Genomic DNA, 19,964 nt, shown 5'->3' on the forward strand with positions numbered 1-19,964 from the left:
CAACGGTTAAACAATAATAATAATCACCCAACCAACATCCAATTCTAATCAATATTCCACTGATAAATTACACTAATACACATTCAAGTTGAGTAGATAACCTACCTCAGCAGCAATAATCCAATAAAGTAGTCCAAGAAAATAATCAAAAGTACTCCACTTCAAATCCGTCACCTAAATACAATATTTATAATTTAATTATTAATTATCAATTCATTATTATAATTTAATCAATTATAATTTAATTATATTAATATTTTTCCCGTGTAAATTATTATGTAAAACCCGCTTCTATAATTAATCCCAAACACCCATTAACCCGTTAAAACACCAACCCTTAACACCCATATACACGGTTTACACCCGTGTTCAACACCCCTCCTAAACCTGCCTATATCCAACACCACCAGCCACCACCGACACCACTCAACCTAGCCACCACTAGCCTACACCATGACGCACCCCGACAACCTCTAACCACCAGCCAAACCATCCCCTACAGCCCACACAAACGCGCCCTAATCCTCCCTAAAACCGACACCAACAACAACACAAACAAACACACACCACCCATAACCATCCCACGACAACCAGTGGCCACCACTGTGGTCTCCCTTGATCCACGGTGGTTCCACCACCTGCCACGACAACCCAGGTCAGTCCACGGTCCACCCAAGATAACCCACGGCTCGTTTACAACACAAACACCTCACAAAAACCACTACCTGACAACCACCGTACCAACACCCCGACACCACCACTTGAGTCGCCCACTGTCGACAAAGCCAACCACCCAGCTCCCACGTCATATCGATGTACATACAAGGTTTAAATTCCGTCTTAAATACCCATGACAACCGCCTTTTAGACGCCCCATACGCCACCCACGGTGGTCAACGACGGTCAATACATGTCTTACTAGAGTCACGACGGTCTAAGGGAGCTACTAAGGTCAACGGCGTTATACACGGTGGTCTATATGGTGCATATACGATAAATTAATTGAATAGCGCTATATAAATATAAATTACGACGAACTTACCTTGAGACGATAATTCTTTATAAAAATCCCTTTACTTTTCTCCCTTTTGATCTTTCTCCCATGCCTTAGGTCAATTATTGGTGTTTTTATGTTGTATATGATTATGAGGTAAGTAGATGAGCTATATATAGATGTAGGAAGGAAAGAGGGAGGAAGTTTCCCAATTCCAATTCTCTTATTTATTGTTTTCCTTTTATTATTATTTCATATTATTAGTAGTTGCATACAATTATACTTCCGTCACCAATATACTACCACATGCCTCACACACGTGTACCGTACACGAGTATTATTTACTTCTCGACTCACTATTATTTAATTATTTTATTTCTGTCTTACAACTTAATTATCCAATTTAATTAATTATCAAATACCATTTAAACATATTTTAATATAATTTTACCATCTTAAATATGGGGTATTAGAATCTTCCTTCCTTAAAAAGAACTTCGTCCCCGAAGTTTACAAAAAAACACTCAAATAACTGAAGTAATAACTCAAATTAATTCAAATTAAATTCCTCACAAGGTACTTTTATTACCAAACTATTATAAAAATATCATAAAATTCGAGATGGTACATCCTATCCCTCTCTAAAAAAAGGGTTACGTCCCCGTTACCATCTAACTTAAACAAAAAGACTAGGATACTTGTCTCGCATTGTAGCTTCAGCTTCCCACATAGCTTCTTCCACCTTATGATTAGACCATAAAACCTTCACTAATGTTGTCTCACCATTACGAGTCTTCCTCACTTTTCTATCCAAGTTCTCCTTAGGCTCCTCAACATAAGACAACTGCTCATCAATCTTAATATGCTCAGGCTCTAGTATATGAGTAGGATCACTCATATACTTCCTCAACTGTGAAACATGAAATACATTATGGACTCTGTCTAAGATCTCATATGGCCCAATATACTTCTGACTCAGCTTCCCTTTCTTCCGAAATCTCATCACTCCTCTCATAGAAGATACTTTCAACAACACTTTGTCTCCCACATGAAATTCTATATCACTTCTCTTCAAATCTGCATAGCTTTTATGTCCATCCTGCGCCGCACGCATCTTCTGACGAATAATGTACACTTGCTCCACCATTTCCTGTATCATTTCAGGTCCTAACACAACCGCATATGCTCTGTCATCCCCACACACTGGACTCCTTCACTTCCTTCCATACAATGCCTCAAAAGGTGCCATGCCAATACTAGCATGATAACTGTTATTATAAGAAAACTCAATCAAATCCAACCTCTCCTCCCATGATCCACCAAACTCCAATACACAAGCCCTTAGCATATCCTCCAATGTTTGAATAGTTCTCTCTGTCTACCCATCTGTAGCTGGATGAAATGCTGTGCTCATCTTCAACTGAGTCCCCATCAAATATTGCAATTCCTGCCAGAACTTAGATATAAACCTTGAATCACGATCAGAAACAATACCTTAGGCACACCATGAAGCTTCACCACATTCTTGACATAAGCTTTAGCTAACTCAGCTTTACTCCAAGTATCTTTCATAGGAATGAAGTGAGTTGACTTAGTCAAACGATCCATAATAACCCATATTATATTATTCCCCTTCTGAGTCTTAGGCAACCCCACAATGAAATCCATCGAAATGCTCTCCCACTTCCACTCAGGTACATCCAGAGATTGAACTTTACCTTGTGGTCTCTTGTGCTCTCCCTTTACTCTTTGACAAACCAAACATCTTGCAACGAACTCAGCAACCTCTTTCTTCATCTTAGGCCACCAAAATGTCTTCTTCAAATCTTTATATAGCTTATCTCCTCTAGGATGAACAAAATATGGAGTAGAATGAGCTTCAGTTAAAATCTTTCTTTTTAATTCTTCATCATCAGGTACACACCATCTCCCATCAAATCTCAAACTACCATCACTGCCTATAGAAAACCGCTTCCCCACGCCATCTTCCACGGCATCACTCATGGCCTCTCTCCACCTTGCTACACGTGCATCTCCCGCTTGCTTCTCCTTGATCTCAGCATACAACTCCGGTTCAATTGTCAAATCTCCAACTGTATCTCCCTTCTTAATCAAAGAAATGCCCATCTTCTCCACCTCCTCATGCAATCTCACCCTAGATATAGCAGTACACAAAGCATGGACAAATTTCCTACTTAGTGCATCTGCCACCACATTCGCCTTCCTTTCATGATAAATGATCTCCATGTCATAATCTCCAATAAACTCTATCCACCTCCTCTGTTTCATATTTAGCTCCTTCTGAGTATAAATGTACTTCAAACTCGTGTGATAAGAAAATACCTTAAAAGTAGCTCCATAAAGGTAATGGCGCCACAATTTCAAGGCAAATACCACTGCTCCCAATTCCAAATCATGAGTTGGATAATTTGCTTCATACGGCTTCAGCTGTCTCGAGGCATAAGCTATCACCTTCCCATTTTGCATATGCACACATCCCAAACCATTCTTCGAAGCATCTATATAAACTTCAAAATTCTCACTCCCTTCAGGTAAAGCTAGAATAGGAGCTGTAGTCATGCGCTTCTTCAAGGTTAGGAATGCCGTCTCACAACACGCATCCCACTGGAACTTATTCTCCTTCTTCATCAAAGTAGTCAAAGGCTTAGCTATTTTTGAGAAGTTGATGTGACTCGTATTTACGCACATTTAGTCCCCTAACTAGCCTCTTTCCTATGCTTTTTAGTGTGTATTAGGGTCGTTTCTTGTCTTTAGCTTCCTATTATGCATATTCTATGAGAATTGGTGTCCTTGGTAGGAGAGGAGCATTAACCTTGCCTAAACGGAGTAAATCAGAGCTAAATTGATTTCATCCAACGACCAAGCATCGAAGAGGAGACCAAGGCTAAAGGCCGTAGCTCATAAAGAAAGTTTTAAGGCAATGAAGGACAATCTCCACGACCCAAGAATCAATCCCAACAAGTTGTTGGGCTAGGATGACGAGAAGGGAGCCATTACAAGAGGAAATTGCTTGGAACCAAACCAAGAGTTGCTTTTTTGGCTCTGAAACTATGATAGATAAAACGGCGTCAAAAAATCAAGTGGCCTAGGCTTTTTAATCACTCCAATACGAGTCTGGATGAGGAAATGACGTCCATTTTACAATCAGAGCTCAAATAGACAAGCCGAGACCCAGGACGCCCGACCTGAGCAGAGGACGCCCGACCTAAGACCAAGAATTGTTTCTTCACAGCTTCAGGACGCTCGACCTGAGCAGAGGACTTTCAAGGAGTTAGTCATGTTTGGTGGGCCTAACCTTCATTTAAGCCCATAATTAACCCAAAAGCTTACTTACTATATGCACCCCTCTTGTATTTAGAGGAGATTAAGTTCCCTAAGATTAGATTAAGCCCTCTTAGGAGTAGATTAGAGTATAATTAGCCTTTAATCTTTCCATAATTGCACTTTAATCTTTCCTCAATTATTTCTCAAATAATCTTAGATCTGGCATTGTACTTGAAGAATTCTTGGGTTTGTATTGGGGAATTTGCAACTCTCCACCATTAATCTCTTGGGTATGTATTTGAAGACTAAGTGACAAGTCTCCATCTTTATTCGAGGATTCTCCTTTAGTTATGTTCATCTTTACTTTCCAAGTTGGTAACTTTCTTAACCTCTCTTTATTTACTTGTTAATCCTTTGCTTATTATCTTGCTTAATCATCATGTTCACTTGTGTTGTGATGTTTGACACCATTGCTAGCATATTAATCATGATGTGTAGTGAGTAGTCTTCTAGCTAAGGCTAGTGGGGGATTAGGGGAGTAATTATGGGATAAATCTATGCTTAATGAGTTATATGAATGCTTGCTTATTGTACTTTCAACTTATGCACATGTTATGTTTGATGAAATGCTTGATTGACAACCTATCATGATTATCTTATCTTTTCAACAAGACTTGTAAGATATAAGCTAACTCAAGGCTTGTTAGACCATGCATATAGTTGAATAGGGAGAAGCAAGTCGATGTAGGTGTTGTAAAGTTTTGATCAACTCGGCTCCGAGACCTAAGTCTCCCTAGGAATTGTAAGACATAAGCTAACTCGGTTCAAACAATAATAATTGCTTGCATCTATGTGACTCATTTATGTTATCTTACCATGATTCCGCTATGATCCCATGACACCCTAGTGTCTTTAATCATTTGTGTACATTTCCTTGTCGTAGTTTAGAACACAACCTCAAATCCATATAATCGTGACACTTGCACAAACTTAGAATAGATAGACTTAGGACCCAAAACACACCGTCCCGTGGATCGACCTCGACTTAACAACTTACTAGTTTTTTTGTTGAGAATATAAATGTGTTTGATTAAGCGAACAACGACTCGCTCACCATCAAAATGGCGTTGTTGCCGGGGATGGTGTTTTGTGATTAAGTTCTTGTTTGTTTATCTATTTTAATTGTGCTCTAACCTTGAGGAACTTGTTCCTCAAGGTCGTTCTTACCATTTTTGTGTAATTTTCGTGTTTGTAGTTGTTTCCTTGTCTTAGCAATGATGATGGCACAAAGCTTCCAACAAGAAGGTTATGGACAAAGTGGAGCATATGGGTATGACATGTATGAATGGAGAGGGTTTGTTGAGCAAGAAGACACACAACTACCCTACAACTTCTACAATGGAAACCTAAATTATCCTACAAACTTCCCACACCAAAGCCCCCACATCCAATATCCACAACACCGACTTTACTATCAATGTCAAATGTCATCCTACAATCAACACCCATATGACCAATCTCCCATGTACCCAAAACAAGAAGATGAGCATAAGTTTGATATACAAGATGTGGTTCTCCAAATGCTAAGAGACCAACAAAATTTATTCACACAAGTGCTAGAAGAGAACCAAGATAGGGACAATGTTCTCAAAAGCATTACTACCCATGGTGAGGAGTTGGCAAATCAAATTTCCCAAATGGAGGCCACCCAAAAACTCAATGAAGTAGAATAGGAGGGTGCAAATGAAGAAGAATTTGGATGGCATTATGAAGCTACTCTTGTGAATCCCCTACCACCTCCCAAATTCATAAGCATTGATCACCTCATATTCCAACTTGTACCCCACTTTACAAACATTGTTGATGAATGTGCATATGAAGGTGTAACCTTTGAGGATAGGGAGTGCTTGATTGATTATGAACCAAGAGTGGATGATTAATTGGAAGATGATGTAGTTGGGAAGGAGAGCAATGATGAATGTGAGTTGGAGGCCAATTATGAGACAAGCACTTTGTCTAAATTTCCTCATGTATCTAGCTCACCCACTAGCCTTGCTTCTCCAATTTGGGATACCTATGATGATGATGAGGAAGACCTTACACCAAAATTTCCTTCTATAATCCATGTAGAATAAGTGTGTTGCCTTGACACTTGTGGGAGTAGAGGTAAAACTTGGAAATAGAAGGTTGATGAATTTGAACTTGCTATCTTTGGAGAATTGAGAGGCCAAGAGGAAAACTATGATGTTGGCAGCTTTGATCATAGTTTGGAATAAATTGAAGCTCTCTTCTTTGGAAATGGTTCAAGTTCTAAGGAGGGTCAAGAATAAAGTGAAGAAAATGAAAGCATGAATGACCTCAATGGTGAGAAGTTGACTCCTCCACATCTCATCCTTCAACTATCCCCTCATCAAAGAAATGTGAACTCTCCTTCTACTATTGAAGGATTGATGAATCAATGCTCTATCATCATATAATTTTAAAGATATGGTTGTGAGTGGAAGCCTCCGGACGAATATGGGCTATACTTCATACCTTGTGTTGACAAGAATCATGAGCTTTTTGGTTTGAAGAATTGCAAAAGCTCAAGTGCTAAGGGCAAGGTGAATGAGAGAGCAAGTGGCAAGCTCCCTTGGCCAAGCTTCATATTGAATTGGAACAAACTGTATTCATGCTTTTTTGAAGATTGTGCTCAAGCTTTTGACCGGTTATTGTTGAGAAACATGGACAACATCAATGAAAATGGCAATTTGAAATGAGTTTGGTGGAGTCCTCCCTCAAACCACTATTTTTAAGATATCCTCTCCCTTGACTTTGCATTACATTTAGTATAATTGAATCTAGAATCATTTTAGTTCTTGTAACCAAACCTTCTCTCTTTTTGCATTGGAAACAATGTTTTGTTTGGTTTGGGGAAGTGTGATTACAAGTACTTCGAGTTAATTCAAATTAGCTCTCATTTAAATCGATATCATGCATCATAATGGTGTGTATATATATATATATATATATATATATATATATATATATATATATATATATATATATATATATATATATATAGATATCTCATATAGTTAGTTCCATACATTTTGCATCCATGCATTGTAACACCTCCATTTATTCAGGAGCCTTTAGCTACGCCTCCCAAGTAAATAGGATTGTTACCATCTCGGTTACCCGGAGGTAGTGATTAACAAAGTACAACAAACCAAAGTACTTTAGATTTAAAATTTAGCGAATAAAGGTTTATTAAAACTTAAGAAAACTAAATAACTTAATATGAAATTAATTACAACTGGCAGCGGAAATTATATAAACTGAAATATTAAGACTAGGCGATCAAGACTTCTAAGTAAACTGGCCGAAATCCTCACGCATCCCCATGAACTCCCAAGTCAGCTAACTCAAGTACCTGTTCAGTCTGCTCCCCAGTTACGGTTCATCACAGGAATAAACTAAACAACAATAATTCAATATAAAAAAACAACTTCCAGGCTCGATCGAAAACTTCTTGGATAAAATATCTCTCAAAAACTTAGCATACGCCGACACTTGAGTGACCAATTCAGTAAATGGCACACTCACTTCAAAATTCTTCACTACCTCCATGAACCTCCCAAACTGTTGTTCAAGCTTAGACTTTTGCAATCTTTGAGAAAAAGGTAGTTGAATTTTAATTGGCTCGGCTTCTTTTGCTTTAGAAGTACTTTTGGAAGCATCATCGTCAGTTACAGGGTGTACTCGATCGAGTCCAGTAGTCACTCGATTGAAGATCCTATATTCTTCCAACGCCGTAGCTGAAACACGCGAAAATTTGTCAACTGGGGGGGGGGGGTGCCTCGATCGAGCCCGTGATGTGCTCGATCCAGCACCGTGGTTCCTCGATCAAGCCTGCTCTTACTTGATCGAGGGACCAAGCTATTCCTTTTTTTTTCGTCTTCTTGCTTATCCCGTGTTTGATCTTTGCTGAATTCTTTCTCGTCATCGCGTAGCTCGAGATTACCCAATCCCTTAGGATGCATATAAGAGACTTCATCTTCAACAATGGGAACGTCCGGACTTTGATAAGTGGTACCGCCCCACAAAGAAATGGCATTAACTTGCTCATGTGGTTGTTTACCTTGAGGAGGAAGATTGCCAGACTGTTTTGAAGGATTTTGATGTAACACCCTCATACACAAAGGTGCCTTACCCGGACCACCTAATGCATGGAAGTGCTACCATCTCGGTTACCCGAGGCAATGTATATCAAATTGACCATAAAAAAACATACTTTAGATAAATAAGTTTAACTGATTACATATCCAAAACCCAAAACGGTAAAGTAAAATACAACTGTTCTCAAAACTGTAAACCAACTAAGTGAAACTGCCTTAACAAACACATCGGAAGACAAAAGACTCTGATATGTGATGACTCCATCCCCAGCTAGATCCCGCGCTTATCGAAGATATACCTGCTAAACAACTACTCATCACCCCCGAATAGATCACCACAGTTTTTAAAACATTTAAACGAGGTCAGTTACTGCATAAATAATATAAGATAAACAACAACAAATACACAATCACAAAATCCAACACCGTCACATCACCAATCATCTTACTACACACTAAAGTGTGTAGCCCTGCCAGAATATCCATCGCAACAAATATTCCTCACCACCAGTGGGGGACCGCAGCCGTTCCCACCTAAGCCCCGCTCATCTCTATCGAGCGAATAACCCATGTTCCTTAATGTGCACATCCCCCTTGTGACGGGAACCACAAGGGGCGAATTAAGGGCGTAAAGCCACTCCCGCAAGTGACTCCACTCAGCCGAGGGCGCACCTCGAGAATCACAGACAATCAATAACAACCAATCACAATATCAATGTAAAATAATTCCAATACCAATTACGATATAATCATCATGCCAATCAACCAAACAACCATCTTATAATCATTTATATAATAACTGATCGAGGCCATTTCGTGTTCACAATTAAGTATATGTGGTCGTTGGTCAATGGTCGATACAAAACACAATTTATACTTCACAAACAACTCTACAATTAGTAAAGAGGCAAGTAAAGGTCGGATCCCAAGGGACGGGTATTGAAATGAGAATTCTATTGTAGCTAGTAGTGTCTAGGGGTGTCACAAATTGGGTTGGTGTAGAAGGTTACTAAACTAGAATAACAATGAAAATAAACAAGCAAGATGAATAAAAATAAGGGGTGTAAACAATTGATTAAAAGCACTAGGGTGTCATGGGATCATAGGGGAATCATGGGATATGATCATACAAACATGTTCTCAAATTATAAGCAAGCAATTATTGTTGTGATGGATTGAGTTGGGTTATATCTTACAATCCTAGGAAAGTTTGGGTCCCGGAGCCGAATCGATTAGATTGTACAACACCTACAAGTCGACTTAATCTTTCCTACTCAACACATGCATGGTCTAATGAGACTCGAGTTGGGTTATGTCTTACAAGTCTCATTGAAAAGATAGAAGATGATAGTAAATGCAAGGATTCATAGGCTTAGCATTTCATCAAATATAACATGTGCATGTATTAAGATCAAAACAAGCAAGCAAATAAGATATGAAAGCATATTGATTTAAGCATGAATCATTCCCCATGTTGGTTTCCCTAATCACCCATTAACCCTAGCTAAGAGACTACTCACTCATTATCATGTTGATCATGCTAGCAAGGTTGTCAATCATACCAACAATATGAAACATGATGAATAAATGAAAGTAATTAACAATAATTAAAAAGGGATTAAGAGATTATACCTACTAATGATTCCAATAATAAAGCAAGAATAATAGAAGTACTTGAATCCTAGATTGAGAGGTTGTCAATCTCCCAATAATAACCCAAATAATCTTCAATTACCCAAAATAAAGGAAGAACAAGAGAGAGATTAAAGAACTAAAACTTGGATTAAAACTTGATTAATACTTGATTACAATATTGAAAAGAGATTTGATTGATATTAACTACACTAATTATTGATAAGAAGAACATGCTCCTCTAATTAGCCTAATGGGGTATTTATAGTGAAAATTAGGGAGGATGCATTAGGGTTAACTAAGGGCTAAACTAGTAATTACACTTTTTAAGTTGAGCAAGGAGGACCCGGTATTTTCTGAGAGAAGGGCTTCTCTTTTCGTAGCTTGAAGAATGAAATCCGTGTTGTGCAGGAATCCGGGCGGATTAGAGTCGGGACGGCCGGATTTGGGCGGTGCAATCCGAGCGGATTCAGGAGAGGGACGCTCGGATTGTTGAGGGGGAATCCGAGCGGATTCTAAGGAGGGACGCTCGGATTGTTCTGGCTGGACGGGCGGATTGTCTGCAATCCGTTCGGATTGTTGGTCAGCGTCAATTCTTCTACTTTTCTTCCCTTTTCTTCATAAATTCTTTGGGGATTTCCTTGGGGACGCAAGGATCCTTTCTCAACATTGTTCTTCTACTATGATATGTACAAAGGCCTTCTAGTCTTGTCTCTTCTTGATGCTTGGTCATTGAATACAATCAATTTAGCCTTGTTTTGCCATGAAAATGCAAGATTCTTACTCCTTTCCTACCAAGGGATCAAAATCTCAAAGAATATGCAAAACAAAGAACTAAAGATAAGAAATGACCCAAATAGGCACTAAAAAGCATGGGAACAAGGCTAATTCGGGGGCTAAATATGCGCTAATTATGGTCACATCAATTATCCCCAAACCGAACCTTTGCTCGTCCCGAGTAAAGAGGTGACAAAGACTAGGACCAAAACTAACCTATCCTAAAAATAATAGCCGATATGAGACAATTAGCGGGTCTCACTCCGCTCCTTCAACTCACAACAAGACAACCATGAGGTAGGATGCCTTCTTGCAAGGCAAGGTGGGTCTTGCCAAAATGGCGACACATCCAAACATTAAGCACATAAAAACACATAATGGATGCATCTACAAAAGGAATAGCCACTTTCCTCATCTAAGTGGCGGAAATTATCTACAAGGGAAGCAATTCAAGGGTACACAATCCTTCATAGATGCAATTTGTTCAAACTACTAAGCCTAGAAGGATACCAATAAATCACCTCCAAGTTGTGTCAAGCTAGGGTACCTTTGTCCTCAATCGTTAAATGCTTTCGTCAAGAATAGACTCCCTATGGTGTTAGAAACACTGGAGGATCGCGGAATTCCCCCTCTTGCCTAGACAAGAAGAAGGGTCGTCCCCTCTCTACCATGCACAAAAGTTGATATGATGGATAAAGGGATCAATAGATATTTGAGTTTCACTTTGGGAGTTTGCTTTTGTTTTTGTTTTTCCTCCCAATTTCTTGTGGCATTTGACATTTGAGAACACTTTCTTGCCATTTCTTTTTGATTTTTGGCATTTCAATACTTGACAACTTTTTGCATTTCTTTTTGAACATTTTCAAAGTCACCCCAATTAGTAACGAGGGTGCCTTGTATTTGAAGCTTAGGAGTCTATTTTTGCTCCTCTTTTCATTTGATGCATTTTTTGCAAACTTTCTTTCACTTTTCATTTCTTTGAACTCAAATTGATTTCTTTTTTTTGTGCCCATTCCCTTTTGTTGACAAAATGTATGGTAGAACATGGATGAATGATGGTTGCATGGTTTCAAGGGTCACCTTGGAATAAACGGTAGCCAAGGAGTTATCACACCACAAGGTACTCTTGACTAGGCCTTAATCCATGGGTCAAAGGATACTAGCATGACACATCCTAGGGTGTTTTACAAGTATTCTAACAATCAAAGTCTTAAGAAGAAAAAGCATCTACTAGGGCCTATATACACTTGTCAAGCTTCCCAAGTAGACGGTTTCGCAAAATTTTTCTAACATGCAAACTATATGCCATGATGCAACTAACATATAAACATCCTAATGCATATGATTCTACCAACTAATATGCCAAGTATTCTAAATGCAATCCTAAATTCACATTGTTTTTACCGCATCAATCAAAATAAAGCCACATAGTCATTAACATAAAGAGGAAAAAGGAGATTGGAAAGATCATACCATGCGGTCTTCAATATCCTCATGTCTCGGATGTGGCGTAGTCGATCAATGTGAACAAGGATAAAACAAACACAATATATACAAGACAATATATACAAAGGAAATGAACTTGTTTTTGGTTTTTCAATTTTTCAATTTTTATGGTTTTTGAAATTTTTCAATTTTTATGGTTTTTGAATAAAAGTTAAGTGTTAGAATTCCCATCCCCACACTAATATGGGCATTGTCCTCAATGGCCAAAATGATGGAAATTATGCAAAGATGATGCATGATTTCTATACTAAATGCAATTCTACACTAAGCTATACTACATGATGCATGGTTTTTGTTATGACGGAGAGGATAATTTAGATTACCTCCCGTTGCGTATGCATCAACTTCCCCAAACCAAATAAGACACTATTGCTAATGTTCAAGGATGGGTATAGTTCATGCACACACTATGCTATGCATGAAACTAGTCTTGTCATTTTGGATTTTACAAATGGGAACAATAAAAGAAGAACACCTCAATGGAACCGAGGTGTGAGTCCTTTGATGTTGCTAGGACTAAACCAACAATGATCAAAATGAAATAAAATACAAAGAGATATAGACAAACCGTGGGAGAGTAGGAATCTCCAAGGCTTGCTAGTCCTCCATCATGCTATCATCATCACCACTTCCCTCATGAGAAGTGGTCACATTGCCACTTTCCTTGTCACTTTCTTCATCATCTTGTTCATCATCATCTTCACCATCTCTTTCTCCATCTCCTTCTCCATCTCCACTTGCTTCTTCCTCAATATTATCATCAATTTCTTCACCATTTCCAACAACCTCATTGTCTTCCACCACGTCCCTAGATGCACCCGGAAACAAGGCTTCTTTATCCGCCCAACTAGGCAAAGGACAAGATGGATCAAGGAGTCCTTGCCTAGCTAAATGTAGGAGGGGAGGATATTGAGCCAAATATGCATTCTTCCGATCTTCATAAGCTTGCTTGTGCATGGCTTGCATAAGAAGAGTGACATAGTCTTTCCCAATTTCAACTCCTTCCGGTTTGAACTCTTCATACACAAAGGGGTAAGGCGGTGTAACAATGGAAGAGGAGGGGGTTTCATGATCACCCTTTTGTTGTTGAATGTTGTACTCGGCTTCTTCGGATAGGGGAAGTAGATAGTTGGTCCGGTGGACACTTAGGCGACAAATCTTCGAGGGTAAGGTGAACGATCTAGCTTCACTAGTTAGCCATCCATATTTAGTGTCAAGGGGGTTATGAGCAACCCACTTGAACTTGTTAATCATAATGTGCATATTAATAAGATGGCCACCTTCCTTTGCTTTGTACTTCTTATCCTTATTGAAATTAGGATCAAAGTGCTTAGCTAGGACCGTGACTAGGCCGCCATTGACAATAACGGTCGTACCCTTCTTCCCATTATCAACATTAAGCCATCTATCAACCAATAGCCTCAAAGAATTGAAAGGCTTGGTGTGAATTCTTCCGACATTCAAAGCCGATTCAAGGAGAATAAAATCAAGTCTTGTGAAATGATTGGTGTCTTTCCTAGCAATTATGGTATTTCCCACAACTTTGTGCCATACTCTTATGCCCGGATGATGGACCAAAAGAGCACGACAAGCATGAAAATCATCAAATTTCTTCCCGGAGATTGCCTCCCAAAGAGGCTCGGGGTTATACTTTCCATAATGCTTAAGATATCTCGATTCATCGCTAAGACCCAAAATTTCACCTAATTCCTTAAAGGTAATGCGTCTACTAATGTTAGCTAGACGAAACTCAAGATTTTCCCTATCCTCAACTTTGGTAACTTTTAAAGAACTTAAGAATTCCAAGACAAGGGAAGGGTATGTCGATTCCTTTGTTTCAAACAATTTCTTCAAACCCATGGCATTGAAAAAGGCTTTTGTTTGTTCAAGAACACCCAATTTCTCCAAGGCATCTTCACATATGAATTTGGTGGATTGAATTGATTTCATAGCAAACTTGACAAATGTATTTCTATGAGTATCGGAAATAAAAGTTACCTCCGGATAATGCAAGAGTTGATCGATTACCGGAGTAGAAGGTGATGCTCCCATAGAAGTTTGTTGTTGTTGTTGCACTTCCAAGTTTGGTGTTGATACCACCATTGCCAAAACTTTCTTTGTTTGGAGAGCTTTTTGCCTTTGAGAGAGAGCCTTTGCCTTTGGTGCCTTTGTTGCTCCCTTTGTCCTTGCCATTTGATGAACTAACCAAGAAAAGAATCAAAAATCTTCAATTTGTAGAATGCCCAAATCGATTTGAAGGTGAAAGGCTTTGCCTTTATGAAATCAAAAATCGACTCAAAGGTTGAAGATTTTGTTCTTGGTTTTGATTTTTATTGAAGATGGAGTGATTGATTTGTTGTTTGAAGGATGGTTTGATTTGATTTTGGTGGATTTTGTTGAGGGTTTTTGTTTTTGTGATGGAGAGGATGAGGGTTTTGATGTTGTGGGTAGTGTTTATGAATGAATGAATGAAGGAATGAAGGTGGGAGGGTATTTAAAGAAGTCGACATTTTCGAAAACGCAGGGGCAATCCGTGCGGATTAGGCCCAATCCGTGCGGATTCTGCAGCTCAAAAATTTTCAGAAGCTCGCCTAAAGACGGGCGGATTCTGGGGAATCCGCTCGGATTCTTCTGTGATGGGACGGGCGGATTTGCTTCAGGACGGACGGATTTAAGTCCAGAGAAATTTCTTTGTTTTCTTCAGCTGCAAAGACGGGCGTCTTCTTCACAAGACGGACGGATTCTATGAGACGGGCGTCTTTCCAGAAATCCGCTCGGATTCTTCAACAGTCAAGAAATTTTCAATTTCAGCTCAGCTCAGGACGGGCGTCTTCTCAGTAGGACGCTCGGATTGTTGAAGACGGGCGGATTCTCAGGAATCCGCTCGGATTCTGGTCCTTTGTACCCGGATTCATTCCATTCGTGCACAATGCATTTCCCTTTACCATTCTTCCATTCTTCTTCATTTCTTGTGTTCTTCATCGTGGGGGCACTACTAAGGCATGGATAGCCTAGACAATTGCCATCCCCACACTAAGGTAAAACACTACACATTAATTGAAATCGTTAGTCCCTCCTCTACTTCTCTCTTACATGACAATTATTTTGATCAAAGTAAATAAAAATCCAAAAATGACAAAAATGCAATACAAAAATTGAAATGTAAGTTAGGGAGTTAGAAATATTTACAAGTGGTGGTTTAGGGAGGACTCCACCAAACTCTCATTCTTGATGAGATGTCAAGGGGGCATGTTCAAGGTGTTGTTGATGTTGCTCAACACCTTGAAAAAGTAATCAAAAGCTTGTTCATTATTATGGTAGAGGTCCTCAATAGACCGTGCCCCTTGTTGTTGATCATGATCGATGGCATGCCCAATGTAGGGATTAAAAATCCCTTCAAACTCGTCGTCCCAAAGACCACAAACTTCATTGAGTTGATCATTGAAAATCTCTTGCTTAGATGGAGACAACTCTCCCAATTTCTTCTCTTGGCCAATGAGGCCATCCTCTTCTTCCTTGGTTGATTTTGATGAGCTTTGCAAGCTCTCCTTGTCACAATTCACTTGCTCTTTGAATGGAGCATCTTCAATTTTCTTCCTCCATTGGAGTTCCGATTTCTTCCTTTCATCTTTTCGGCTATAATGATCAATCATGAAACATGGCTCATGCAAACGAGGAGCTCTCATGGTCTTGTCAAGATTAAAAGTTATGCTTTCATCTCCCACTTCTAGAGTGAGCTCTCCATGTTTCACATCAATCACCGCACCGGCGGTGTGTAGGAAAGGTCTTCCTAGGATGATTGGAATGTTGGAATCTTCCTCCATATCAACAATGACAAAGTCCACCGGGATGAAAAACTTCCCAATTCGCACGGGGACATCTTCCCATATCCCTAATGGTGTCTTCGTCGATCTATCGGCCATTTGGAGTGTGATATTGGTGCATTTAAGCTCTCCCATTCCCAACCTTTTACTAACCGAGTACGGCATGACACTCACACTAGCCCCTAGATCACATAAGGCTTTGTTGATCGTCGTGTCGCCAATGGTACACGGTATTGAGAAGCTTCCCGGATCCTTTAACTTTGGAGGTGAACTCCCTTGAAGTATTGCACTACTCACCTTAGTGAAGGCGATAGTCTCAAGTTTCCGGATCGACTTCTTCTTTGTGAGGATATCTTTCATGTACTTTGCATAGGCCGGAACGTGGTTGATTAATTCCGTGAAAGGAATTGAGACTTCTAAGTTCTTCACAATCTCCATGAACTTTCCAAGTTGATCATCAAATTTGGGCTTGGCTTGACGACTTGGAAAAGGAAGTCTAATCACAATGGGCTCCTTCTCTTTGGCCTTGTCTTCATTTTTCTTTGAACTTTATTGTTTTGATGATTCCCCTTCTTTGGGGTTTTGCACAATTTCTTCCTTTCCACTAGCTTCCACAACTTCATCCTCAACTTGCTTCTTCGGTGCTTCATACCTTGTACCACTTCTCAAGTGAATGGCACTAACCGTTTCATGTCTAGGGGGATTACTTTGTGGTGGTAATTGCCCCTTTTGTCTTTGTGAGCTTGAAGATGCTAGTTGAGTCAATTGTGTTTCCAACATCTTGGTGTGAGCTAGAATGTTGTTGATGGTGGTGTCCTTTGCTTGGCTATCTTTTTGCATTTGAGTGAAAAATTCTTGTTGATTCTTTTGCATTTGGAGGACCGCTTTTTGGACATCAAAACCTTGGTCATTTTGGTGATTGTATGGATTTTGATTTTGGTAACCTTGGTTTTGATTGTAAAAGGGTCTTTGATTTTGATTTCTCATGGGTGGTGGAGTGTATGTTGTTTGAGGGTTTTGAACATTTTGGCTTTTGTATGAGAGATTTGGATGGAACTTGGTGTTTTCATTGTAAAAATTTGAATAAGGGGTACCACTTTTGTAAGCTTGGAAAGCATTAACTTGTTCGGTTGTTCCCCTACACTCACTTGGGTCATGACCCAAAGTTCCACAATTCTCACATATCCCACTTGGGATTGATGAGGATGCCGTCATGGCATTGACATGATGCTTTGATGATTTTGAGTTTTCCTCAAGTCTAGCCATAGCTTGTTCAAACTTCAAGTTGATTGTGTCGATGTGAGCACTAAGTTGAGCACCCAATTGAGTAACGGAGTCCACTTCATGCTTTCCTCCTCTAGTAGCCTTGCGAGGTCTACTATATTGTGAATTATGGACCGCCATTTCCTCAATCTTGTTCCATGTTTGATTGTCATCAACTTCGGTGAACATTCCATTTGATCCCATATTGAGAATGTTCCTAGAATCTTCATATAAACCGTTCCAAAATTGTTGTACCAAAAACCATTCGCTAAGTCCATGGTGAGGACATGAGCGACAAATACCTTTGAACCGCTCCCAAGCTTCATACAAAGATTCTTCATCCCTTTGCTTAAAACCCGTAATTTGAGCTCTTAGCATGTTGGTCTTTTCCGGTGGGTAGAATTTTTTGTAGAAAGCTAGAGCCAACTTCTTCCAAGAATCTATTCCAAGGGTGGCCTTATCAAGGCCCTTCAACCATTGCTTTGCGGTGCCGATTAAGGAAAAAGGAAATAAGACCCATCTAATTTGGTCTTGAGTCACGCCCGTTTGAGAGATAGCATCACAATAATCGCAAAAGGTTTCCATATGAGAATGAGGGTCCTCACTAGGCATTCCCCCGAATTGGCTCCTCTCAACTAGTTGGATGAAGGCGGACTTGGCAATAAAATTACCGGTGAGATGTTGCGGTGTAGGAGTACCATTTGGTAGATTCTCCTCGGTGGGTATAGAGTGTGACGAGAATTTAGGCATTGTAGGTGGATTTTGTGTGGTATTGTTTAATGGGTTCTCTTCTCCTTCTATTGCGAAAGGATTGACAAACTCACTAGTAGGTTGAACAACTTCACCAACACCTCTCAAATTCCTCCTAACAAGTCTCCTATTATTCGTCAAAGTTCTTTCAATTTCACGGTCAAAAGGTAACAAATCACTTTGTAACCTTCTAGACATGCAAAATATCAAACAACTCAAAAACAATTAGAACAAACCTTGAGGAGTTTTACTTCCCCAAGGTGAAGAAAGACACAACTAATAACAATAAAAAGAAATCTTAAATCAATTAAACACCGTCCCCGGCAACGGCGCCATTTTTGATCGAGGCCATTTCGTGTTCACAATTAAGTATATGTGGTCGTTGGTCAATGGTCGATACAAAACACAATTTATACTTCACAAACAACTCTACAATTAGTAAAGAGGCAAGTAAAGGTCGGATCCCAAGGGACGGGTATTGAAATGAGAATTCTATTGTAGCTAGTAGTGTCTAGGGGTGTCACAAATTGGGTTGGTGTAGAAGGTTACTAAACTAGAATAACAATGAAAATAAACAAGCAAGATGAATAAAAATAAGGGGTGTAAACAATTGATTAAAAGCACTAGGGTGTCATGGGATCATAGGGGAATCATGGGATATGATCATACAAACATGTTCTCAAATTATAAGCAAGCAATTATTGTTATGATGGATTGAGTTGGGTTATATCTTACAATCCTAGGAAAGTTTGGGTCCCGGAGCCGAATCGATTAGATTGTACAACACCTACAAGTCGACTTAATCTTTCCTACTCAACACATGCATGGTCTAATGAGACTCGAGTTGGGTTATGTCTTACAAGTCTCATTGAAAAGATAGAAGATGATAGTAAATGCAAGGATTCATAGGCTTAGCATTTCATCAAATATAACATGTGCATGTATTAAGATCAAAACAAGCAAGCAAATAATATATGAAAGCATATTGATTTAAGCATGAATCATTCCCCATGTTGGTTTCCCCTAATCACCCATTAACCCTAGCTAAGAGACTACTCACTCATTATCATGTTGATCATGCTAGCAAGGTTGTCAATCATACCAACAATATGAAACATGATGAATAAATGAAAGTAATTAACAATAATTAAAAAGGGATTAAGAGATTATACCTACTAATGATTCCAATAATAAAGCAAGAATAATAGAAGTACTTGAATCCTAGATTGAGAGGTTGTCAATCTCCCAATAATAACCCAAATAATCTTCAATTACCCAAAATAAAGGAAGAACAAGAGAGAGATTAAAGAACTAAAACTTGGATTAAAACTTGATTAATACTTGATTACAATATTGAAAAGAGATTTGATTGATATTAACTACACTAATTATTGATAAGAAGAACATGCTCCTCTAATTAGCCTAATGGGGTATTTATAGTGAAAATTAGGGAGGATGCATTAGGGTTAACTAAGGGCTAAACTAGTAATTACACTTTTTAAGTTGAGCAAGGAGGACCCGGTATTTTCTGAGAGAAGGGCTTCTCTTTTCGTAGCTTGAAGAATGAAATCCGTGCTGTGCAGGAATCCGGGCGGATTAGAGTCGGGACGGCCGGATTTGGGCGGTGCAATCCGAGCGGATTCAGGAGAGGGACGCTCGGATTGTTGAGGGGGAATCCGAGCGGATTCCAAGGAGGGACGCTCGGATTGTTCTGGCTGGACGGGCGGATTGTCTGCAATCCGTTCGGATTGTTGGTCAGCGTCAATTCTTCTA

General features: G+C 39.3%; 1 protein-coding gene and 1 non-coding gene across 2 annotated transcripts; one reads left to right on the forward strand and one right to left on the reverse strand.

Moving 5' to 3' along the window:
• Positions 1-1,670: 1,670 nt before the first annotated feature.
• LOC141620328 (uncharacterized) lies at positions 1,671-3,481 on the reverse strand. Its single transcript, XM_074437231.1, has 5 exons — positions 2,944-3,481; positions 2,500-2,559; positions 2,296-2,441; positions 2,019-2,144; positions 1,671-1,904 (listed from the first exon to the last, which is right to left on the reverse strand). The coding sequence occupies exons 1-5, from the start codon at positions 3,479-3,481 to the stop codon at positions 1,671-1,673; spliced, it is 1,104 nt and encodes a 367-aa protein (XP_074293332.1).
• Positions 3,482-17,712: 14,231 nt separating this feature from the next.
• On the forward strand, positions 17,713-17,819 carry LOC141626052 (small nucleolar RNA R71). The gene has a single exon (XR_012535782.1). It is a non-coding gene; the product is annotated as a small nucleolar RNA R71 (small nucleolar RNA).
• Positions 17,820-19,964: the final 2,145 nt, after the last annotated feature.

The sequence above is a fragment of the Silene latifolia genome, chromosome X (genome assembly GCF_048544455.1).
Source record: "Silene latifolia isolate original U9 population chromosome X, ASM4854445v1, whole genome shotgun sequence".
Lineage (NCBI taxonomy): Eukaryota > Viridiplantae > Streptophyta > Magnoliopsida > Caryophyllales > Caryophyllaceae > Silene > Silene latifolia.

Excerpts from the sequence above, each read along its gene's own strand:
- LOC141620328 (XM_074437231.1), bottom strand. The coding sequence starts at position 3,481 with ATGCAAAATGGGAAGGTGATAGCTTATGCCTCGAGACAGCTGAAGCCG. Across the intron at positions 2,442-2,499 it reads GAATGTGGTGAAGCTTCATG|GAATTGCAATATTTGATGGG; the intron begins GTGTGCCTAAGG and ends AAGTTCTGGCAG. Across the intron at positions 1,905-2,018 it reads GAGACAAAGTGTTGTTGAAA|TTGAGGAAGTATATGAGTGA; the intron begins GTATCTTCTATG and ends CATGTTTCACAG.